The sequence below is a fragment of the Petaurus breviceps genome, unplaced genomic scaffold (assembly GCF_028583685.1).
Source record: "Petaurus breviceps papuanus isolate PSGF00001 unplaced genomic scaffold, PetGlider_PUasm1.0 490, whole genome shotgun sequence".
Classification (NCBI taxonomy): Eukaryota; Metazoa; Chordata; class Mammalia; order Diprotodontia; family Petauridae; genus Petaurus; species Petaurus breviceps.
Window position 1 is genome coordinate 290,179 of NW_027186352.1, and position 16,646 is coordinate 306,824.

General features: G+C 48.4%; 1 protein-coding gene across 1 annotated transcript in view; it reads left to right on the plus strand.

Annotated features, from left to right (window-relative positions):
• Positions 1-16,646, plus strand: part of LOC138172107 (sperm flagellar protein 1-like) — a 30,830-nt gene that overhangs the window by 1,254 nt on the left and 12,930 nt on the right. Inside the window, exons 3-6 of the mRNA XM_069101681.1 lie at positions 1,246-1,408; positions 6,455-6,524; positions 7,985-8,069; positions 8,611-8,713. Coding sequence (XP_068957782.1) covers positions 1,246-1,408; positions 6,455-6,524; positions 7,985-8,069; positions 8,611-8,713 — 421 coding nt within the window. The remainder of the gene's footprint in view (positions 1-1,245; positions 1,409-6,454; positions 6,525-7,984; positions 8,070-8,610; positions 8,714-16,646) is intronic.

The window sequence follows — 16,646 nt, forward strand, 5'->3', positions numbered from 1 at the left end:
GGGTATGTACTGGGCACATTGGGCACCGCACTGGCTGGGTCTGTACTAGGCACATTGGTCACCACTCTAGGGGGCTCTGTACCAGACTCACTGGGTACCACTATGGGGTGGGGGGGGGAGGTGGCCATTCTGTACTGGGTACAGAAGGTGCCCCAGTCTAGGTTTTGTTTCTCCACAATAGTGTAAGCCCTACAAATACTTGCTGGCTTTGGGTTGGGATTGAGGCTGAGTTGAACAAACTATAAACCACCCAAACCAGGTTTTGAAGGAGATTTGATAGTTGCCTTCAGGTATTTGAAAGACTACCAGTGGGAAGAAGGATAAGCCTTGTACTGCTGGGCCCAGAGGGCAGACCCAGAAACAGGTCGGGAGGGAGAGGGAAGGGAAACAGATTTCAGGTCCTCAAAAGAAGCTCCGTAATGGAGATGGACGCCCTCCTGCCTGCTCCCCCTCCCCACTCCTGAAGGTCACCCCCAAAGGACCCTTGACCACATGAGGAAGTTGAAGAGGGCATCCCTTGCAGCTGTGCTTTCAACTTGTAGGTCTCCTAGCTCTAATTTGCCCACTGGCCTGCCTCAGTTCTGGGGAAGGAAGGAATCTTGTGTTATCCCATTCCATTCCCTCCAGTCTGGGCCTTGCGTTAGAGCCATTGTTAGGACACAGAGAGTTTGTAGATGCTGGTGCTGGCGTAGATGGTGGGTCAGCGAGGATGAATCACTGGAGGAGAGCTCGTGGGTGGCCTCAGAGACCATCCCATCTAATCGCCTTTTTTCTTTTTCTTTTTTTTTTTGGAGGGGGGAAGGCTGGGCAATTGGGGTTAAGTGACTTGCCCAAGGTCACACGGCTTGTAAGTGTTAAGTGTCTGAGGCCGGATTTGAACTCAGGTCCTCCTGACTCCAGGGCTGGTGCTCTATTCACTGCACCACCTAGCCTTCCCCAGTCTCCTTTTTTCACAGGAGTCCGAGGTGGGCAGCGGGTGGGGGGTGGGGAGAAGCCACAGCCCCTGGTTAGGCAGGGGGGAGCATCTGCCTCCAGAGACAGAGAGGGGGAGTGCAAAAAACAAGGCTGTTGCTTGGTCTTCCCTGGACAGCTTTGCACCCTGAATTTGGGCCTCTTTGCAGGTGCCATTGATTGAGCTGGCAGGAGATTCAGGATGTGCCATGGGCCCCTGAGAAGCTTGTTCGGGGCTGACAGAAAGCCACAGAAGCCTGTTTAGAGCCCTGTTGTCTGCTGATTGCTTTTCAGGAAAGTGTTTCCTAAACTACGCTTCTATGTCTCAGAGGAGGACATTCGGAAGGTTGTCGTCAGTGCTCCGGGGGCCATTGAGTCTGTGCTGTCTACACTGAGGCAGAAAGTGGAAGAAAAATGTCAAAGGAAGACCATCCCAGAGGCCAGGATGAACATAAAGGTGCGTCCTAAGGTCCTCATTCCCATGGGGCACTGCTGGGGGGCCCCCGGGAAGGGGATGTGGTCTCTGCTCCCATGGAGGGGAGGGATGTAGGCATTTCTGGGGCTGCCTGAGCTACCTGGTACCTGCATACCTTCTCCTGAAAAAGGAACTGGGACTGGGCTGGGGGGGGGGCATGGGTGGGCCCCCATCCCTATCAGGTACCAGCAGCAGTTCAGAATGCTTGTAGCTTATAGCTTGCTTCTGGGATCACAGGCTGCCTTCTCCTCTGCGTGGTACCTTCCTTGGTTCCTGACCCAGACATCAGAGGGGCAGGGAACACCCTTGGCTCCAGTGTCTGTGACCTGATGGAGTAGCAAGGGGAGCTGGGAGGCCGCTCACTGTTGGCCCTGTTTGTGGGTTGTTTAGGGAAAGGGAGCAAGGTCAGGGTGATGGTCCCTTCCCCTCTCCAGTCTGTCCTCCAGCAGCTGCCAAACTAAGAGTCCTGCTACAACTCTGACCCCAAACCTCTGATGGCTCCCCATTCCCTTGAGATAAAAGAGGGACTCCTCAGCCTGACACCCGCTCCCTCTACATACAGTCTGGCCCTCACCACCCCTTCTCATTTTGTTCCAAACTCTGTTTTAGTCAAACAAGCTAATCTGTGCATACCTCCAAACTCCTACCTCCCAGTCTTTGTGCATAAGGCACCCCCCCCCACAAAAATATTTTTTAAAAGAATTCACTTTAATGTTGGTTTTATTGCCAAATTCTCTCCCTACCCATTGAGAAGTCAAGAAAAATAGAACTCATTACAAATATGTATAGTCATGCAAAACAAATGTCCACATTAACCATGTCCCTACTCCCCCCAAAAAAATTCAAAAGAAAAGAAAGAGAAGAAGCTCTCTATGTGGAGGTGAATAGCATACTTCATGAGTCTTTTGGGATTTTGGTGGGTCACCGTACTGAACAGAGGAGCAATTCTTTCACAGTTCATTAATGTTACAATATTGCTATTACTATGCACAGTGTTATCTTGGTTCTGCTCACTTTAGTTTGCATCGGTTCATATAAGTCTTCCTAGGTTTTTCTGAAAGCACCCTGCTCATCATTTCTTATAGTTGCAATAGCAATCCATCACATAGACCCCACATTGTTCAACCATTCCCTCACTGATGGGCATCCCCTCAGTTTCCAGTCTTTGCCTCCACAATAAGAACTGCTGTGGATATTTGTGTGCATATGGCTCCCTTTCCTCTCTCTTTGATCCCTTTGGGATACAGACCTAGTAGTGAACATGTGTCCACAGCTTCCCCAAGGCCCTTTTCTTCTGCCTTTTATTGGCACCAAAGTGAATGGAGGCTGCAGCTGGTGAGCTGAGTGTGGGCAGGCCGAGGGATGAGGGGCATTATGCATGTGTGTGCTCACTCTGAGGACTGGTCATGCTTGTCACAAGGCTGGCTGCAGGTGCCATCTTTAATGAAAAAAGAGCATGGCACATAAGGGTTACCAAAGCCCGGAGAGAGCTGCTATCCCAGGATTGCCAAAGGAGAAAACAGAGGCTTTCCTTGGGGTGGATGGGCCAGGGCCAAGAGACAGGAAAGAGACGTCAGGCCTACTCAGCAATTTGTTTCCTGCGTCGGGGGGATGCCTTCTGTGTCAGGATAGAGAGGAAGAAGAGTGGGCGAGTGCCAGAGCACCTGCTATGTAAACCCAGCACTGGGCTGAGCAACAGCCCTGGGAGGTGGGGGCTGCTGTATCCTGTTTTACAGTGTAGGAAACTGAGGCAAGCAGCAGTTTCTTCCTGACTCTAGGCCCCATGCTCTGGATGCTCTGGTGTCCCCAGTACCTCATGGGCTGATGAAGGACCTCCGGTGTCTGGTGCATAGGGCAGTTGGGCCCCTGTCTGGGGTATTTATAAGATCACAGAAAATTGGACAAGTCCCACTAGATGAGAGGGGCACGGAGGTGGCCCTGCCTTTGGAAAAAGGAAAGAGAACAGAATCTTCAACTCTGGGCCTGATTCCTGGGGAGATTCTGGAGCAATGACCTGGGAACAGCATGCCCTCCACCCCCAAACACAACCGCCAGTCTCCCCTGTTCATACGGCCAGTGCTGAGATGCTACTGGACTATCCCAAGTTGTTGTGGCTGAAGAGAGGGCAGAGGCTCAGATTAGGTGATTGGATGTAGAATTAGTTGGGTGTCCAGGGGTCGTTACTGGCCCTGCAGGCCTGGGGTCTGTGCTTGGCCCGGGGCCTACATGGGTGTGCTTATCACATTTGCTGAGGTTACCAAACTGGGAGGGTTGATTGAGGCAGGATCTCAAAAAGACCTTGAGAGGCTGAATCGAACAAGATGGGATCCATGTCCTGCACATTCCTTTCATAGCTATATGATGAGGGAGGCCTGAGGAAAAGAAGAGTTATTGTGAGGAAGATCTGGAGGTCTTAGTGGAATGCAAGCGCAGGTGGAGTCAGCAGTGGGAGGTGACAGCCAGAAAGCTAATCCCAGCTTGGGAGGGCAGAGAGGGGAGAGTTCATTGCCGGGTGCCCTGCCCTGGTCAGACCTCATCTGAGGGCTTGGGTTCCTTGCTAGGTCCTGCTGCTGAAGGACTTCGGCAAATTTGAGCATGCCCAGAGGAGGGCAGCCAGAATGGGAAGGCCCCCAAGTCCATGTTGTTGAAGGGTCACTTGTAGGACCTGGGTGTGTTCTTCCTGGAGACTGAGGGAAGTGTGAGGGGGAGAATGTGACCACTGTTTTGACATATTAGGGCATTATCATGGGAGCCCAAAGGGTGTCACGAGAGCACCCCCTACCCCCAAGGTCTTGAGGCTGGATGACTCCTCATTGGAGATGTCACAGATGTGTCTATGGGTAGAGGGGTCCCTTCCAGCTCCATTAGCTCATAGAAGGATGGCTATCTGCCTTAGTGGGAGGGTGTCCTGCAGCAAAGTCTTGAGTCACTGGAGTGAGGGCCTGGCCTCTGGGTGTGTTTTGGGAGCTCCTCAGGAGGGATTCATTCTGTCTCTCTAGTCAGCCTTTCTCCTGAGGCCCAGACCACCTTGGATTAATGGCAGTGGGATCACATAAGCTTTCCTTGTTCCCCTGAGAATGAATCTCCTGTGAACAGGGGCATATGAAAACACAATAAGCCAAAAGTAGAAGCCTTGATGTCTGGGAGCCTGCCCTCAGGACCTGCTCCCTTCTGGGCACTACCCAAGCCTGCTTGCCCCCACTACCTTTGGGTTGCCATTCACCTTCTCCTCTTAAGGGAGCAAGGACAGATGCTGAATGGTTCACCTAGAAGTGAACTAAGACCTCCACAAGGCCTGGGCTACCGGGGATTTCTGGAAGGCCAGAGGAAGCCTGTCCTTCAGTCCCAAACCTGGAGGTGCCCTGGGCTGGAGGCACCTGCTGTGTGAGGGGGGAGGGAGGAAAGAAGTCAAGAGAGCAGGATGAGATCGGCCACAGGTCCCACCTGTCTGTGCTGGTTCCTCCGGCTGCTCTGAAACAGGGTCAGGTGGCCACAGGGGAGGGTCCTGCTGCCCAGGCCAGGGAGATTTCTTTTTTCCAGAAGCTGCTTTCCAGTTCCTTCTGTGTTCATCCCACCCACCTTCTTATAGAACCCTCCTCCCCACCCCCCATCCTGCTGCCCTCTGAGCAAGAGCTTCAGGCAGCATGGGAGGTGGGCTGTGTGGGGGGGAGGGTGGGTAGCCCTAATGCAGGGCTTGGGAAGCCTCAGGGAGGCTTCAGAGTTCAGAACCTGTTGCCTTGTCTGTGGGACTCTGTGGAGTCTACTGGAGCAGGCCAGGAGCCTGAGCCAGGGCAGAGCTTGGATCCTTTGAGAGATGGTCCTTTCCCCACACACTCTGCCTCTGGGACTAGGCCTAGGCTAGGCAGGGTCCATTCCTGGGCTTTTCCTTCCAGACTGTTCTGCTTCTGGCCCAAGTCAGGGTCCCCTGGAGCTCCTGGTAGGTCATCACCAGACAGGCCTTTCACTGCTGGACACCTTCCACTGGCCTTTTCTCAGGCCTTTTGTGCGCCTGAAACACAGTTTTATGCAAACATATTCTCAGAACAATGCAGGATTCCCATAGCAAGGGGCAGGGATTCCCAGCATAGAAGCATTTCAGGGCATCCCTCTCTTAGTGAGCCTAAGAAGTCATCACCCACTTCGGTTTCGTTACTGAGTTTTTAAATAAAGGAGCTTGCCAATAAATGTCCAGAACAACAGGACTGTGTGATGGCCAGCTGGGAATGGCTCCTCAGCAACACAGTGATCCAAGACAATCCCAAGGGAGTCGGGAATGCCAGCAGCCTCAGGAGAGAGAACCAATGGCAGCTGAGCGCAGATCAAAGCTGCCTTTTTTAACTTCCTGTATTTTTGTCATGTTTTTAATTTTTTCCCTTTGAGTCTGTATTGTCTTTCACAACATGACTAATATAGCAATATGTGCTGAATGACTGGCTGTGTAGAACCTAGATCCAATTATTGTCTCAGGGAAGGGCTCAAAATTAAAAAAAAAATCAGTGTTAAAAATTGTCTTTGCATATAACTGGGGAAAATAAAATGTAGTTTAAATATTTTTAAAATGTCCACTGAGAACTTTGTACATGCAAATCAGTCCTGGGGGCACAGGGAGATGTGAGCTGGGCCCCTGCCCTCCAGGGTCCTGGTAGGTCAACCAGACACCATGAATGAGTGAAATGTTGACCGTGGAGAACAGACAAAGGCATCCACGATGTAATACATACAGGGTTAGTGACCCACAAAAGGAAGGGCTGGACTCTGGGTGAACCTTGAAAGTTAGGAAGAAGGGAGGGAACAAATTCTTGTCTAGGCCCCAGGCCATGGACGACGTCCATCTAGCCTGAAGACTTAGCCCCTCTTCTCTGCCAAATAATGACCTCACTGCCCTCTTAGGATCCCTGAGTAGCACACAAGGGTTTAGTTCATTCTTCCATGGCATACAGCCCTAAAGCTGACACAAAAGAAGCAGTTATCAGTCTTGAGCATAGACAGCACATGTTTGATGATGACTATTCTCTAAAATCTTTGCAGGACCCCACTGGATTTGACAGCATCAACATCAACAGACACTTGGCAGAGCTGGAAAACTGCAAATCTGCTGGTAGTATTTTAACTGTCCCTGATGTGGCAATGGCTGTGTGTCAGCCAGGGAAAGATGGGTTCTATCTAGTCATGTCAAGGGGCATTTACTGGGATGGTCACGAATTCAGAAAACGGTGTACTTAGGTCTGGTGACCCTCTGAGAGCACCTTGTGTTCAGCGACTTCAGATTTGTTCACTTTCCCTTCCTCTGGTGCATGTGCTTAGCTCTGTCCTCATCAGAAGGTCCTTCACCATGGAGGGACTGTCGCATTCTTTGTTACTGCGCTAGGCAGTGCCGGAGTGCCCAGAGCACAGGACTCTCACTGGTAGGGTGACCTCGTCACCTCCATCTGCCTCTCCCCAAAACTGAAGATAGCCATAGTGTCTGTGTCCCTGGGGTGTTGTGAAGAGCCAGTGAGAATGTGCATGTAAAGTGTTTGCAAACCTTAAAATGCTCTGTAAATAATGGCTACCATAAAATAATGCCAAGCACATAGCAAGGGTGTTAGCAAGTGTAGCAGAGAGCTGTACACAGTAGGTGCTTAATGAATGCTCCGTGAATGTGCTACTGTAGCAGAGCACTGTACACAGTAGGTGCTTAATGAATGCTCTGTGAATGTGCTACTGTAGCAGAGAGCTGTACACAGTAGGTGCTTAACAGGTGCTCTACAAATGTAAGCAGCTGCAGCACAGCATACAGTTAGTGCTTAATAAACATGCTATAAATGTTCACCAGTGTGGCACAGCACCAGCATACAGTAGGTGTATAATAAGTGCTCTGTGGATGTTGGCTACCATAGCACAATGCCCAGCACACAGTAAGTGCTTAATACATGTTCTGTAAATGTTAAGTGGCCATAGCACAGCCCTGGCATGCATAAATGCTTGATCATTGGTTGACTGATTTTTTTTTTTTTAAGCAATCGGGGTTAAGTAACTTGCTCAAGGTTACACGGCCAGTTATTTCTGGGTGTGGTGCTGAGTATCTGAACCCAGATTTGATCCAGGTCATTCCAACACTGGAGCCGGTGCTCTTACTCGCTGTGCTACCTGGCCGCCCCTTGACTGATTTTTTTTTAAAGAGTCATAGAAGATGAAACTATCATTTATTGTTCCTTGTTCCCATCTGGTGACCCCGAGGAAGTCTGGGAGGCACCTCCTTTCTCAGAGCCACTTGTAGGCCATGCCTCACACAAGGGCTTCCATACTGAGGGTGGAACAGAAGCCATTTTCATACTTATCAAGGAGGGATGGCTGGTTTGTCATCTTTGGAGGGCCTTGGAGGTCACTGGCTCATCCCCCAGAGAGGTGTGAAGCCCCATGTCAGCACCATGCATCCCCAGCAGGTGGAAAGAGTCATAGACCTAACCCTTCTGCCCTCCCTGCCTCCACTGAGAGCCTCTGGAGACAGTAGAAAACCCCAGCCCGACTGCAGGCTTCTTTCTTCTTTATGTATCAACAGGGTGTCTTTTCTTGTAGAATCTCCAACCAGCAGGGTGCCCTCAGGCAAGAAGACAATTCCTAGTCCCAAAGGAGAGGAGAGAGCCAGGGACCACTCTGGAAGGTGGGGTGTGCCAACCAGGCCAGGCGTCAGGAGGGCTCCCCCTTGCACTTTCCCTCTTGGGTTCCTACCTTGACTTTTCCCTCTTGGGTTCTCCCCTTGGCCTTTCCCTCTTGGGACCCCCCTTGACCTTTCCCTCTTGGGTCCCCCCCTTGGCCTTTCCCTCTTGGGTTCCCCCACCTTGGCCTTTCCCTCTTGGGTTTCTCCCACCCCTGGACTTTCCCTCTTGAGTCCCCCTCTCTGTTCCCTCTTGGGTCCCCCCTCCATTCCCTCTTGGGTCCCCCCCTTGACCTTTCCCTCTTGGGTTCCTCTTCTTGGCCTTTCCCTCTTGGGTCCCCCCCCTTGACCTTTCCCTCTTGGGTCCCCCCCTTGACCTTTCCCTCTTGGGTTCCCCCCATTGGCCTTTCCCTCTTGGGTTTCTCCCACCCCTAGCCTTTCCCTCTTGAGTCCCCCTCTCTGTTCCCTCTTGGGTCCCCTCCCCACTCCATGGGTTGGTCTTTGTATTCCCACGCGCTGCATGGTCATAGGTGCCCCCTCTTCCCAGGCAGGACTCAAGCTCCAGCCAATGTCCTCACAATGAACCCAACTTCCAGCAACTTCTGGAGCAGAAGGAGCAGGCTCTCACTGTGCTCCAGGAGACGGTGCAGGTAGGCCCTGGTAGAGAGGGGGGCAAAGGTCTAGCCCAGCTTCCACCCTCACCTTGTGGGGCACCTGTTTCCTATGTGCTTAGCATTGGGCTGGGAGCTGGAGGCCTGCCCTGGAGGAGCTACCTTTTCTGTTGGAGTAAACAGCCTGACTACACATGAGAGGCTGGAGAGAAAACAGGAAGCACAAAGTGAATTCAAGAGATGGGGGTCTGGCGAGAGAGTTCCAGGCACAGGGCACAGCTGGTACAAAGGCAGGGAGGTGGGAGCAGGGAGGTTAGGGGCCAAACTGTGGGGGGGGGGAGTGAAAAGAAGTCTGAGGCACAAAGCTCGGAGCACAATCAATTTATTAGCAAAGTGCGAATTTCAGTTTCCACAGCAAGCTAAGAAGCCAGATGAGGGGCTGTACCCAGGAGGGCTGCTAGAACAGGTTCTTTGATCTGCTTTTCTAGAGGAAAGCAACTTTAAAGGGGTCAACCATCTTACTTTAATTGTGTGTGTGTGTATCATTTACTTAGTTCAGGGGGAAAAGTCAGAAAATACAAACAAATTACAAGCAGAAAAATACAGATAGAGAAAATAACACAAATCAACAGACAGTATAAAGCTACACATTCATAGTTACCAGAGAGGGAACTACCAACATATAAATCTTCAAAGCCGGGGGGCACTCTTTCCCAAAGCAAAACCTCACCTCAGAGTATAACTTTTCTATAGAGCCAGAGGGCATCACAACCTCTTGACCCACTGCCTAATTACAAAGTAACAAAAGGGAAAAACAAGTCTCCCCTAATCAAGCTTCTCTTTTGGGGCTCCATGAGGTATATTAATGGGTGGGGAAGATCTTCAACTCCCATTAACAGCATAGGAGCTGACAGATCATCTTTATGGCCAAAAGGAGGGAGTGTCCAGAAACCAGCAGGCAGCATCCTAGATAGGGAAGATGATGTAATTGGTCTGACCTCTGAAGCGTTCTAGGTGTGGCGGCAGGTGAGGAGTGGAGGTCAGTGTGGGGCTAGAAACTGCCCTAGGTAGGAAATCCTGCAGGATTAAGGCTACCTGAAAAGTGATCACAGATCAGACTTCCTTGGACTGAAGTGGCTTAAGCATCACACAAGGTGTCGGTGACTGGTACAGAATAGAATCAGTAGGATTTGCTGGGTGGTTTGGAGCCAGCCTGTGGACAGCAGCTTGTGTGTGCTCCCAGAGGCCTGTGGGGCACACAGGGTTCCTTGAGCAGGGCAGAGACTTGGCCAGAGCACGTGGCAGTGGAGTACAGACTGGAGAGGAGAGAGAATTGAGACTGGAGGCCATGGTGGTGTTCAAGTGTACTATTCAAGATAAGGGTCTGACTTAGGGCAGAGAAGAAAAGGGTACAACAGAAGGTGGGATCAATAAGATGGCACTGGATAGACTGAGGGGATGGGGATGCTGAAAGAGAGTGAGAAGAAGAGGCTGTTAGTGCCTAGTGAGATCCAGCAGAAGGAGGAAGAGAAGTAGTGCTTGGGAAGAAGAGAGCTAGGAGAGAAAAAAACCATAGAAGAGGAGAGGGGGTGACCAGCATGGGGGGCTTCAGAGATGGAGAAGGATGAGGGCAGAAGAGAGACCATTGGACTCCCCCAAGACAATAAAGAGGGGCTTCCCAACAGCATCATCTTTGCACCTGCCCCAGAGGAGGAAGGGTCTTCCTTCCCTTCCTGAGGAGCTCATTTGCCTCAGAGGGCACCTGTTGCCAACCATCGCTTGTGCCCCCTCTGGCCCTCTCGGAATGCCAAGAGGCCTTCAGGTCACTTTAGGAAGTCCTTCCTAACTTCCATCCTCCACCTGCCCTTGGCACCTTCTGCCCCTCCCCGCCATAGGCTGAGCAGAATGGAGCTGATGCCCTTCCCATCCAGCAGTGTGGCTGCTTCTCCTAAGCTTTCTCTTCTCTGCCCTCCATGGTGTATTAATGCCCTTCCCAAGATGGCCCCTGATTGGGGTCAGACGACCTTCGAGATCCATCCCAAGCCTTGGGTCACCATCTCAGAAGAGGCATTCTCCCAACTTTGTAGACTCAAGACCCTTATTTTCCTTCTCACCTGTTCTTGGTCCAAGTCACTGCCCACCTTCCTCTGCCACTCCAGACAGGAGCAGCCTCTGTCCTTCTCTACTTTGCCCAAGAAATCAGCAGAGACCTTTGGCATGATCCCGTGAAAGGGGGAGGAAGCAGGGATTGCTCGTGTTTTAAGTGGTCAAGATGAGTTCCTAAGTCAAAGCTGTGAGATTTCCCAAGGTCCTGCCTCTCTGCACCAACACCTCCCAGAGCTTTCCCCCTGGAGGGATTTCAGGAGCCTTGACGCCCCAGGCTCTTCAGTGAAGGAGCCCTGTGGAATGCCTTTCTTCGTGCCAGCAATGACAGCTTCCCCAGAAGACAACTGGTTCAGCCATTTGCCCTGTGACCAGTTTGACTGCCTGACGCAGAAATCATGAGAATTTCATTACACAAGACCTGAGAGGAAAACAACTTAGTCATGTGCGTGGCAAGGGAACTTAGCTTCCTCTGAGATTTGGTCTCTATTCATTGTTCCTTTGACAAAAGGAGCCATGTCCTGTGCTAGAGTACACCTTGACTAGCATTTTAAATCACCCACTATGTAGAAGCCGGAATGTTAGGAGGAGGGAAAGATAATCAGTCATGTTCGGAACTGCGGAGTTGGAGATGCTCATGAACCATGTGAGAGGTACCCAAGAGGTGGATAAGACAGGAGTGTGTGAGAGAGAAGAGGGCAGCCTAGACAGGTTTGGGGATGGTCCTCCCAAGAGAGATGAGGGCATAGACAGGTCTGGGAATGTGATCCTCATGAGAGAGAAGAGGGCTTCTTAGGACTGGGAATCACCCTCGTGAGAGATGAGGGCTGCATAGACAGGTCTGAGAATCATCTGCACCGAAATTATAGTTAAATCCATGGGAGCAGATAAGAGCACCTGGAGAAGGAAGAGAGCCTGAGGCCCAGCCACGGGGGTCCCACCCCCACCTGTAGATGCAAGGCCAGGGCAGCAGCCCTATAAAGAACAGAGAGAAGGAAGTCAGCTGGCCAGGGAGGAGGCCAATCAGATCATTGGTGGCCTGGAGAGAGCAGCTCCCCTTCAGTAATGAGGCCACAGGTCAGAGGTGAGCAGGAGGCAACGTGAGAAGTTTGCCAATGACTAGCAGCGCACAGCCTTTCCTAGGATTTTGGCTCTGCACAGGAAGAACACCAGCAGATGGCAGCTTGAAGGGATATTGAGGTTTCAGGTTGTGGAGACCTACCTATGTTTGTGGCAGGAGGGCAGGAGCCGATGGAGGAGGAAAGACTGAAGATTAGTGGTGGGGACTGGGGAGGGCCAGAGAAGGGTCCTGAGGGACACAAGCCAGAGACATCGGCCCCAGCTGGAAGGGCCACCTCTTCCTGGGAGCCTGGAGCAGAGGAGGAGAGAATAGGGAAAGTCACCGAGGGGACTGAAGATGTGGAACTGGGTGGAGGAGGCAGCTTAGGTGATAGGTGGCTGCCATTTTTTTCTGCAAAGTATGTCTGCGGAAGAGCATGATGTAGAGAGAAGGTTTGGAAGAGCTGATCTAGAGGGTCCAATAGTCCCCCAAGGAGGAGTCAGGGGGCCTGTATACAATGGGGATGGTCCAGTGAGTGTGCAATTTCCCTCCCTCTGTGGGGTGGCCCCTATGTAGTGCCAATGCAATATTTACAGTGCCCATGATCATGATAAAGACCATGACTATAAATATTGCATGATGTTTGATCACAAAATATAACAGATTCTACAGGTAGAGGACAGATCTGAAGCATTTGTTTAGAAACCAGAAAACTGAATCCCAAAACCAGTAAGCCAATTCCATCATAGCGCCAAAGGTACTAAGAAGCCATAATAATACTGAGAGCCACACCATCCTTTATCCTTCCCACAAAGCAACATAAAATCAATATTTGCTCACAAACCTTTCTCTCTCCTTGCCTGAGCACCTCTCTCTCCCACCATCTCTCTGGCTCTGGCTCCCAGCTTCCTGTGGACTCTGCTCCACCCTTCAGCAAACTCCTCCCACCACAGGCTCCGTGTGATTACATTCAGCCTATCAGGGGGCAGAGTTTACTTTCAAAGCAGGGGATGTCTTCAAACTCCCCCAGGTCTGTTAAGGGGCAGGGAAGATCTTCAAATTCCCGTTCCCATTACATTGGCCCCAAGATCTTTCATGTCCCTTACATAGCAAAAGTACATCAACAATAAATGAAAGTTTAGGGATAACTGGTGGAAAAACTGGTATCAACAGAACTTTGCGGGGTTGCTAAGTGGCGCCGTGAGTAAAGCACCAGCCCGGAGTCAGGAGGACCTGAGTTCGGTTCCGGCCTCATACACTTAACACCCACACACAAAAAACAAAAACTAGCCGTGTAACCTTGGGCAAGTTACTGAACCCCAATTGCCCTCCAAAAGGCAAAAAAAGAAAAAGAGAAAAAAAAACTTTGCACATAAAACAATATCTTAGGGTGGAGACTTGGGCACAAGCACCTCATCCTTCCCCCCTCCATTGAATGGGGCTCAGAATCTTGGGGTAAGGGGTGAAGGTCTCTTCTCCAAAGCTACTTCAAGCTGAAATTGTACGTGTAGCTGTACCTGCCCCAAGAGGTCTCATTCGAGAGGTGAGTTATTTAGCTGTCATCTGGAACTTGGTCAATGCCAGGTCCAGAAGTGGAACATCAAAGTCATAGACAGGGGATGACATCTGGCTTAAGCAATCAGGCATCTACAGGTGGAGGGTACCAAGCCTACAGAAAACAAATCTCACAAACAAGTTTAATAGACAAAAAGCTAAAAAGAGACAAATATAGGGTCAGCCATGCTTCTGGAATTCATGAACTCACTATCATAACCTCATACATGGTAAAATACATGAGTTAAGGGTACAGTTTGACAATCATCTTCTCCTGAGTAAACAACAGCTACTATATTCTCTTTCCCGTGTGCTATAATTTCTGCAGCCTTTGGAACATTATCTGGCTTCTGCTTTACCCATACTTCAGCTCCCTATTTTATTCTAGTAGTAGAACCATACTCTTTAGTTCCTCTGACAGTTATTTCAGAAGGAGAATCCGTTTTCACAAGGGGTATTGTTTCACAAAAATAATAATCATTTTAATTATTCTATCATTTTTACAAAACTGTATGGGTTCTTCACTCAAATTCTGCAATGTTACAATAATTTCTCCTTGATAATTAGAATCTATTACTCCAGCCAATACATGTATACCTCGAGCTGGCAAACCTGATTTAGGTAATAGCCAACAAAAATGATTTTTAGGGATTCTCATATATATCCCAGTAGAGATGTTTCTTATTTCTTTTCCATCCAGCCAAAAGTCTTCTAGACAATGTAAATCATATCCTGCCAAACCAGGTGTTCCTGGATATGGTGCTGGGACATCTTGTCTCACAGTCCCTCAATATTTAGGATCTTATGTGTCTGCTGTTTTCTAATTTGCAGATTTGGGGTCATCGTTGTACTTCCTCCCAGTGGTCTATTATCCAAATTACATAAAGCAGTGAATAAATTATATTTCCAATGTTGATACGAATAATTTGAACTTAACTTCCTTAACTGTTCTTTCAATAATCCATTCATTTTTTTTCAAATTTTTAATTTATTTATTTTTAGTTTTCAACATTCATCTCCACAAGATTTTGAATTACAATTTTCTCTCCCCGTCTTTCCTCTACCCCCACTCCAAAGCAGAAAGCCTACTGAATACCCCTCCCCCAGTCTGTTCTCTCTTATATCCTTCCCCTTCATCCCCCTAACTTTCTAGCTGGGCAAGATGGGTCTCTACACTCCAGTACCTGTATATCTTATTTCCCAGTTGCATATAAAAAAACAATTTTTAAACATTTGTTTTTAAAACTTTGAGTTCTAGATTTTTTCACCTTCTTTCCTCCTCACCTACCCCCCACTGGGAAGACAAGTAGTTTAATATAGATTGTACATGTGTAGTTTCCCAAATCACCTCCATAGTAGTTATATTGTAAAAGACCAACTACACTTGCCTCCATCCCATCCCACCCCTCACCCACTCCACCTTCTCCTTTGACTCCATCCCCCTTCAAAAAATGCTTGCCTCTAAATACCCTCTCCCCCAATCTGCCCTCCCCTCTATCTTCCCCCCTCCTATCCCCTACCCCCTAATATCCTGTAGGGTAAGATACCCAATTGAGTGTGTATCTTATTCCCTCCTCAGACCAAATTTGATGAGCATCAGGTTGTCCCATTCCCTTTCACCTTTCTGCTCTTCCCCTCCATTGTAACAGTTTTCTCTTGCCTCTTTTACATGAAATAATTTATTATTTATCACTCCCTTTCTTCTTCTCCCAATAAATTCTTCTCTCACCTCTTGATTTTATTTTTTAGATATCATCCCTTCCTATTCAATTCATGCTGTGCCCTCTATGTATACATGAACATACAAATGCCCACACTCACACATATATATTTATATACACATACATCTTCCTATACATATATATGTATGTGTACATATACATATATATTCTCTTCAGCTATCCTCATGCTGAGATAGGTCTTATGAGTTACAATTATTCTTTTTCCACATAGGAATATAAATAGTTCAACTTTAATAAGTTCCTTATGATTTCTTTTTCTTTTTTACCTTTTCATGCTTCTCTTGCTTCTTGTATTTGAAAGTCAAATTTTCTGTTCAGCTCAGGTTTTTTCATCAAGAATGCTTGAAATTTCATTGAATGGCCATATTTTTCCCTGCAATGTTATGATCAGTTTTGCTGGGTAGGTGATTCCTGGTTTTAGTCCTAGCTACTTTGAACTCTGGAATATCATATCCCAAGCCCTTTTATCCCTTAAGGTAGAAGCTGCTAGGTCTTGTTGTTACCCTGATTGTGTTTCCACAATACTCAAATTGTTTCTTCCTGACTGCTTGCAGTTTTTTCTCCTTGACCTGGAAACTCTGGAATTTGGCTATAATATTCCCAGGAGTTTTCTTTTTGGGATGTTTTTCAAGAGGTGATTGGTGAATTCTTTCAATTTCTATTTTGCCCTCTGGTTCTAGAATATCAGAGCAACTTTGCTTGATAATTTCTTAAAAGATGGTGTCTAGACTCCTTTTTTGATCATGGCTTTCAGGTAGACCAATAATATTTAAATGATCTCTCCTGGATCTATTGTCCAGGTCAGTGAGATATTTCACATTGCCTTCTATTTTTTTCATTTGTTTGGGCCTGTTTTATAGCATCTTGATTTCTCATAAAGTCATTAGCTTCCAGTTGCTCCAATCTAATATTAAGGGAGTTATTCTCTTCAGTGAGTTTTTGAAATTCCTTTTCCATCTGTCAAATTCAGCTTTTTAAAGCATTCTTCTACTCATTGGCTTTTTGGGCCTCTTTTACCATTTGAATTAGTCTAGTTTTTTAAGGTGTTATTTCCTTCAGTGTACTTTTGGGTCTCCTTTAGCAGACTGTTGACTCACTTTTTATGATTTTCTTGATCATTCTCATTTCTCTTCCCAATTTTTCCTCTACTTTTCTTACTTGATTTTCAAAATCCTTCTTGAGCTCCTCCATGGCCTGTGATCAATTCCTATTTTTCTGGGAGGCTTTTGATTCAGGAGTTCTGACTTCACTGTCTTCCTCCTGCTCCATACCTTGATCTTTTTTGTCCCCCAAAAAGGATTTTATGTTCTATTTGTGCTTCCATTGCTTACTCTTATTGGCAGCCAATTACTTGACTTTTGAGCTCTTTGCCACAGTAGAACTCTGCTTCCAGAATGGAGAGCGCTATGTACCAAATCACTGGGGGTTTTGCAGCTGCTAGAGCTATTAGATGGGCATCCTCTCTACAACCCCCACACACTCTGGCTCACTGGTCACACACCCCAGGACCACG